General features: G+C 34.1%; 1 protein-coding gene across 1 annotated transcript in view; it reads left to right on the top strand.

The window, feature by feature from the left end:
* Nucleotides 1–8,344, top strand: part of TRIM63 (tripartite motif containing 63) — a 21,758-nt gene extending 13,414 nt beyond the window's left edge. Inside the window, exons 6-9 of the mRNA XM_053706961.1 lie at nt 2,185–2,207; nt 4,436–4,560; nt 4,755–4,826; nt 7,881–8,344. Of these exons, the coding sequence (XP_053562936.1) occupies nt 2,185–2,207; nt 4,436–4,560; nt 4,755–4,826; nt 7,881–7,915 (255 nt within the window). The 3' untranslated portion in view covers nt 7,916–8,344. The remainder of the gene's footprint in view (nt 1–2,184; nt 2,208–4,435; nt 4,561–4,754; nt 4,827–7,880) is intronic.
* The last annotated feature ends 363 nt before the right edge of the window (nt 8,345–8,707 follow it).

Here is an 8,707-nt window from a genome sequence, read left to right as displayed (position 1 = left end):
CTTGCTAGAATTGTGATTGCCCCACGTTCCCTAGAGAATCCAAAACGTAAATTCTGTAACCTGCAAATACTGGAATTCAAACAGTTTAGGCAAATTGCAGCATTTTGAAAACCTAGGTTACAGATTTTACTTTTTGGATTTCAGGGAGTTTGGAACAAAGCACTTTTTATTTTCTTCTTTACGCCAAAGCAAAAGTTTTGAATGTCTTATTAAAGATATTCTTTAAGTCTAATGGACAATTACTGACATATGAAACCTGAGTAAAATTCCTCACTGTTGTGACTATCAGGTGTAAAATGCTACAAAATCTAAAGAACTGATTAAATAATTACAATTAATGTATTGAACATCAAGATAAAGAGATTGATCGCAATTGTTTACGGTTTTTGTAGATTAACGGATAAAAAATTGTGATCGACCCCCTAAATGTTAAAAGGAGAGAAAATTTGGACCATATTTTATTTTTTGCCCTAATCACTCATGTTGGAGCTACTTTCCCATCGAGTGTACAAATTACAAAACAACCTTTATATGTATAATCTGAATGAAAATTAAACTTTAATGATTCAGATAGAGCATGTCATTTTAAACAACTTTCCAGTTTACTTCCATTAACAAAAAGTGCACAGTCTTTTTATATTTACACTTTTTGAGTCAGCAGCTCCTACTGAGCATGTGCAAGAATTAAAGTATATATGTATATGCATTTGTGATTGGCTGATGGCTGTCACATGATACAGGGGGAGTGGAAATATACATAACTTTGAAATTTATTAGAAAAAAAATCTACTACTCATTTGAAGTTTAGACTATGTGCTATTGCATTGTCTTTTTATCATGCATTTGTTGATTATGCAAAGCTACTATATTTATGGGTCCTATTAATTAGAAAGTAAGGTGAAGGCTCTCCAGTGAGATATAGATCTCAAATTTCTTTATCATGCTATAGAGCTGATTCAAGGAGAATCATAATTTACACTATGGTCTTTTCTTAAAATGAAAACTAATATGTAGATGCATTTTTACAATTAGATTAGTTGTTTATATATGGAAAGAATAAGTGTAAAGGTTTAGTTTCCATAAATAACATTAGTTTCTATAAAGTAATGGACTAGTTTGAACTAGTTTCTATTTAACTCTGTTTGTGCAAACAAAGCTGTGTGGAATCCCTTTTTGGACAGTCTCTTTTATCGCCTGTTTTATATCTGGTTCAAATTGTCTTAAATTGTCGAAATTGTTATTGTTTTGAAAAGATTGATAATGCCTTTATTACCCATTAGTTTTGCACAACCAACATTGTTATATTAATACATTTTATAAACTTTGAAACTATAAATCTCTGCCTGTTTCTAACCCCCTGCAGGCCACCTTTGTCTAAGTGCATTTTATTTGCGTTTCACAGCTAGACAGTGCTAGTTAATGTGTGTCACATAGAAAACATTGTGCTCACACCTGTGGAGTTCAGAATGAGTCGGCACTGATTAGCTAAAATGCAAATCTGTAAACAGCACTGAGATAAGGGGGCAGTCTGCAGAAGCTTAGATACAAGGTAATTATGGAGGTACAAATAATATTAATATAACAGTGCTGGTTATGCAAAACTGGGGAATAGGTAACAAAGGGATTATCTATTTTTTAAAAAAATAAAAATTCTGTAGTAGACTGTCCCTTTAAGCAGGAGAAACTATACAAAGATTTTATATTACAATCTCATACTGTTTAATATTCCTTTAATAGTATTTTTTGGAAGAAGTTTTAGAAAGTAGTTTAACATTTATATTTGGATGGAAATATATTATTAATAATGAATATTTAAAATATATTAGGTACTCTTTTAAATTACATTACTTTGTATAGAAATTGTGGTTTATCCCATTCTCCCTAAGGGAGATAAAACCAAATCCTTAACTGCAAATCAAATAGCTGGTTTAGGTACTCTGAAAATGTAGGTTACAGATTTAGCTTTTCAGCTTATCTAGGGAACGTGGCACAAAGTACTATTTTTGCACACAAAAAAACCCCAAGAGATTATTAAAGTCAATTTAATATATTTAGTAAACTAGAAACTTTTTGCTATAATTGTCTTAGTGATAAGATTGTATTCTATATCATGTGATAGACTTGTTAAATGTCGAACTCTTCTTGCATTTTGCAGCATCTAATCTTTTTTTTTTTTTGTTACAGATATCCAAGCCGCTCATTAAAACGTAAGTGACATTCCTTATTAAGGCATTAAAATCATATATGTGTAGTTTGTGTTGCAGGGGTGTGTTTATTGATTGTATAATGTAATAAAGTTTTAAAGGGACAGTCTAGGCCAAAATAAACTTTCATGATTCAGATAGAGCATGTCATTTTAAACAATTTTCCAATTTACTTTTATCACCTATTTTGCTTTGTTCTCTTGGTATTCTTAGTTGAAAGCTTAACCTAGGAGGTTCATATGCTAATTTCTTAGACCTTGAAGCCCACCTCTTTCAGATTGCATTTTAACAGTTTTTCACGACTAGAGGGTGTTAGTTCACGTATTTCATATAGATAACACTGTGCTCGTGCACGTGAAGTTATCTGGGAGCAGGCACTGATTGGCTAAACTGCAAGTCTGTCAAAAGAACTGAAAAAAGGGGCAGTTTGCAGAGGCTTAGATACAAGGTAATCACAGAGGTTAAAAGTATATTATTATAACTGTTAGTTATGCAAAACTGGGAAATGGGTAATAAAGGGATTATCTATCTTTTAAAACAATAAAAAATCTGGTGTAGACTGTCCCTTTAAGACAGAAATTTGGGTTTTGGGATAACCATGGCAATGAAATTGGTAGCCCGTGAATCACCCTCCACACAAACACACACTTATACATTTTATATTATATTTGCCTCATGTAAGTTTCTTACAACTGAACAGTCAATTCATTCTTCTCTGCCAGACACTCAAACTGTAAATTTGCATTTTTGAAAGCCATAAATAAACCAAGTAGGAATGAAAGGAAAAATCAAAATTAAACTTTCATGATTTAGATTGAGCATGCAGTTTAAGCAACTTTCTAATTTACTCCTATTATCAATTTTTCTTTGAATATAAGCATAGGAGCCGTCCAATTTTTGATTCAGCACCTGGTTAGCACTTGCTGATTGGTGGCTATATTTAGACACCAATCAAAAAGTGCTACCTATGTGCTGAACCAAAAATGGGCCGGCTCCAATGCTTACATTCTTGCTTTTTCAAATAAAGATAAAAAGAGAACAAATAAAAAATGATAATAGGAGTAAATTAGAAAGTTGCTTAAAATTGCATACTCAATCTAAATCATGAAAGTTTAATTTTGACTAGACTATCCCTTTAACAGCTCAGCCACATACTGAACAATATAAGCACCTCACCAGTCACATACATAGAAGTAGTAAACTATTTTGGCTGTGTACATAGAAATGATAACCTCTAAAAATACATCTATGGAATAAGAGCGCTTATGGACAGACCATGGCATATGCACTGACCTGCTCACAATAATAATAAAAAATATATATAAATATGCAGAAAGCCTAGGAATGAAGTACCCCACTCCTTGTAAATTCTGCCACCTTCAGCACAGGCCTTACGTCCTTAAAGGGATATGAAACCCAAAAAAATATTTTGTGATTCAGACAGAGCATGCCATAGTAAAAAAAAAAAAAAATCCAATTTACTTCTATTATCAAATTTGCTTAGTTCCCATGATATTCTGTGTTGAAGAGATACCTAGGTAGGCATCTGGAGCACTACATGGTAGGAAATGCAAATGGATAACATTCATTCAAATCTGCTGCCATATAGTGTTCCAGAAATGGGCTGGCTCCTAAATATACGTCCCTACTTTTCAACAAAAGATACCAAGAGAATGAAGAAAAATTGATAATAGAAGTAAATTAGAAAGTTGATTAAAATGGTATGCTCTATCTGAATCATGAAAGAAAAAATTGGGGTTTCATAGCCCTTTAAGTCTTTAGTCTTTAATATTCTCCCAATTACATGAAATATGGTGTAAACACTTCATTTGGAATATAAAGTTCTTATATAGGTTGCAGATGGGCATGGAAGCTGAAAAGGCTTTACAGATAGAGTGAAAGGTTTTTAGATTATAGCGCAAAGTGGATAAAAACCCCCATAAATAAATGGTCACACAATAATCAGTCTCATGTAAGGCTAGATGGTAATCAAGAATGTAGACTAGATTTATTAACAATTCAAATAATTATCCAGTGACAAAAAAAACTCCAACTCCATAGGGTTACTGAAATTAGAGAGATTGTTTTTCTTATTGGAGAATTTAATGAATGAAACGGTACAAGAGACACAGGCAAATATATTTGAAGCTCACCTGCAAAATTGTATTTTTTTTATATATATATATATATATGAATGTCATAAATAATATTGTGTCCATTTATTTTTACAGAATCATGGAAGCCTCTAAAGGTTGTCAGCTTGACAAAATAGATCCTGGGTTTGAAAACATGGACCAGTTCACATTGGACATAGATCATATCAGTCAATACCTGAAGAACATTGATTTCAGTCCAAGTAAGAGTGAAACCAAACGGGGTTTATAAATAAGGTGAACAGGTGGCAACTGGAGTTTAAGTTAGCTCTTTAAAGGGGAACTCATGTCAAAATTAAACTTTCATGATTCAGATATTGCTTTATTAATAAAATGAGTGTGTACATCATAATAGATGGGGTAAAAAAACTGAGACTGGTTACTGTGTTGTTTATAGGCTATGAAGATGATGAAGACGGAGAGGATGATGCAGAAGAATATGAAGAAACAGAGGATGGCAGACTTGATGGTAAGAAGAGAACTTTTCTCTGTGAACAAATGGTAATAATGCAAATGGAAACGTTGATTTTTGTCTCAAACTCCAGAAACGACGTAATTACCTACAAAAACACTTTGGGCTAGATTACAAGTGAGGCGCAAACGGTTTTGCACTAGCGATATCATGTTTCCGCAAGCATTTTTCAATCCGCTGATATTACAAGTGGGGAGAAATTGCGACTGCACTAGCGCAATTGCCTTTTACGCTTGAATCCTTTCCACGATTTCAGAGCTGTGGTTAACTGGGTTCTGAAACAAAAAAGTGTCACAAAACACGTAAAAAAATACATTACAAAGTACAGTTACACTTATATTAACACTGTCTAATAAAAATTATTTTAAAAAAATATTGCACAAAGATTGGAGATCTCGGGTGTTAGAAAAAAACAGGCAGGCAAATGGCTTTAAAGGGACACTGAACCCAAATGTTTTCTTTCATGATTCAGATAGAGCATGCAATTTTAAGCAACTTTCTAATGTACTCCTATTATCAATTTTTCTTTGTTCTCTTGCTGTCTTTATTTGAAAAATAAGGCATCTAAACTTTTTTATTGGTTCAGGTTGTTCACCAAAAATGGGCTGGCATCTAGACTTACATTCTTGCATTTCAAGAGAATTCAAGAGAATGAAGAAAATTTGATAATAGGAGTAAATTAGAAAGTTGCTTAAAATGTCATGCTCTATCTGAATCACGAAAACAAAATTGGGTTCAGTGTCCCTTTAACATTGAGACACATACATATACATATCTAAAGATGGATATATATATATATATATATATATATATATATATATATATATATATGTGTGTGTTTATATATGTGTACATATTTATGAATTTACAGTCATATATACACATATAAAAACATTAATATATGCACACACACACACACACACACACATATATATATATATATATATATATATATATATATATATGCACTCACTCACAAGCTCTCAGCTAAGTTTAAAAGAAACTGGAAGAGTCAGTTACCGCATTTGGCCAAATGGGACAAGCCCAGGTACCACGTCAAGGTCTCTTCCTAAACCTGGAACCAGGGATAGACAAGGTGTCCGTGACTAGCCCTTGCAATGTCCGCCACAACCTTAGTATATCTTTTCTTTCTGATTAAATAATAAGAATAAAAAATATGTAGTGTGAATAAAGTTAGTGGCTTGTCAAGAGACTGCTAGCGATATTGGGTGATAAGTTATGGAATAAAGCCTGAGTGAAATACTAGATGTGTATCTGCATCTGTATAATTGCACCCAGCTCTATACAAAGACACAGTAGTGACACTGGCACATGCGTATAGCCAGACAAGGGCTGGCTATAGAATCAGTGGTATTTGAAACAGTATAATAACACCCAGCACTATATAATGACACAGTAGTGACACTGGCACATGGGTATAGCCAGAGGAGTTTGCTTGATCTTGGTTTTTTTTCCACATTTTTTTGGAACTTGTAATACAAATGCATCCCCCTGCCAGCGCAAAAATTAAAATCCAAGCGGAATTTTCGCTAACGCAAAAAATATATGTACCGCATCACTAATCTAGCCCTTTGTATGGTAAATTTTTAAGTGATACCTCAAATCAGATGAGTGTCCCATGAAGTCCCTATTATATAACCACAGTATATACCCATGTAAGACCCCAGATCAGATTTCTGGCCCCTGTAGACCACAATAATTTGGGTTCATGACCAAGTGAGATCTCAGATCAGATACACGTCTGCCGCCTCTTCTCTTAGTTTGTCAGTGGCTCTGCTGTTCTGCCTGACAGGATTATGAGAGCACTGGGCCTGGCTGCCACACCTACAGTTAAATACAAGGACAAGGGGTCTACATGGTGGTAAAAAAAAGCACTTCACAAGTTGTTTTTACTCTGCATAATTAAAAGAAAATGGAAGATTCACATTGGGCATGTAATTAAAGAAAACTTCCCATTTATTTATATTACCAAATGTATTTCATTCTCTTGGTATCCTTTACTAAAAGGATTACCTAGTTAGGCTTAGGAAGGATCATGTGCCTTGTACACTATAAATCAGCAGCTATTTTTAACTATGATATTCATTATTGCAAACAATGCTGCCCTTGAGTGATATACAGCTGTTAAAGGGGCAGTATACACCGAATTTCATATAACTGCATGTAATAGAAACTACTATAAATAATAATATGCACAGATACTAATCTAAAAATCCATGTAAAAGCTCCCAATTTAACACTGTTAATGAGATAAGGCTGGAACACCCACTGAAAGGGGGCAAGGGGCTGATAGCAGAACCTCTCCCCCCCCCTGCATATGAGAAGACCCATTATACAAACAGAAGCAGTCTGAGGTCTGTATACATCAGTATACATCTAAAACTTTGGGGACAATGTTATTTAAAAATAAGCAAAACTATACATTTTTACAAAAACACACCCAGATGGGCTATATAAATGGATCATCTATAAAACATTTATGCAAAGTAAAATCTAGTGTACAATGTCCCTTTCAAATCATTGCTGTCACAGTGCTCAAGACACTTATATACTTCTGAGCCTCCCTTTTAATGTTCTTTAATAAAGGATAATGTAAGTGCATTGAATTTGTATATTTTTATTCATTGCATGCTCTATCTGAATCTTGAAAGATTAATTTTGACTTTTATGTCCTTTTAACCATTTTATGGGGCATAAAACTTACTTTAAAGAAGAGTCTGTATATTCCAACAGAGATTTGCAAAGTTGAATTATCTGACAAACTAGGAAGGTGCCCCTCTAAGAGAAAACACCCTTTGGCAGCTGCCTAATTTGAATAATGAGAAATTTAGCCCTTAATCGCTCCATTTAGGCAGAGAGATTTTGAAAGTGATTGTGGGCCATTTCATAAAGTGGAGCTGATAGCAGTAACACATTATAATGGTACTCTATTGATCTCGTTCCTGGCATGCCTGCATTTGTTTAGCAAAATCTGTGACAGAGATACATATTGCACACAGGCCAAAATCATCTGTTGTTCTTTGTTTACAGGGCTGCAGGAATTCCGGGACGGGGAGACCGTGTGAAAAATGGAATGGTAGGAGGAAGGAGAACGTGTGCCAAATTTTCCATAGGAGAAAAGAGAATGAGTATCACATGAGCCCACAAGAAAATGAGCCCTCGGGCAATAACTCAGGACTGCTTTAAGAAGACATTTAGGTCACTGTGATTATAGTGTATATATTTGTACAAATACTTTTTTAACTCTGTGATTTTCACTCTCGTCATTGTGTGCTGTGCATATGCAATTCGCCGACCAACTTGGGGGGGGGGGGGGGTTGAAATGTTAACAGAGGAATTCAAAGGCTCGTGGAGTCTAAAGATTTCTTTTTAATGGGGGGGGGGCAGAAAATCAGTAATTGTGAGACATGGAAATAATATGGGCCTTTGTCTCTGATATCAATTCACTGACATTTTCTTGCACTTGAATTAAATGCTTTTGATGTTAATATTTATTTAGTGTTGTGGATAATTTTTATTTACAGATTTTGGGCTATAATGTCCAATGATTTACATGCGTTTTGTCCTGCTGAATGTTGTGTGATGCTGTAGTGATTGAGCTGTGGTATGTGCCTGTTTACTTTACATTTCACACCTTTACATAGAAGTATTGGGAGATAATAATAGTTGTTAGATGTGATTTAATACAAAAACAACAGAATGTTAGTCTATGAGGAAACAGATGTGGCAAACAAGGTGTTAATGCATTCAACTTTTTTAATCTCACCTAGTATGTTCATTTAAAGCAGGAAAGCAGAAAAAAAAGATTGTAATTACAAGCTGTTTACTGTCTCCCCCTTTCATTTTCAAGAAAACCT

The sequence above is a fragment of the Bombina bombina genome, chromosome 3, assembly GCF_027579735.1.
Source record: "Bombina bombina isolate aBomBom1 chromosome 3, aBomBom1.pri, whole genome shotgun sequence".
In the NCBI taxonomy this organism is placed as follows: Eukaryota; Metazoa; Chordata; class Amphibia; order Anura; family Bombinatoridae; genus Bombina; species Bombina bombina.
Note: the sequence above shows the minus strand (reverse complement) of the source record. Positions and strands in the feature narration are given on the sequence as shown.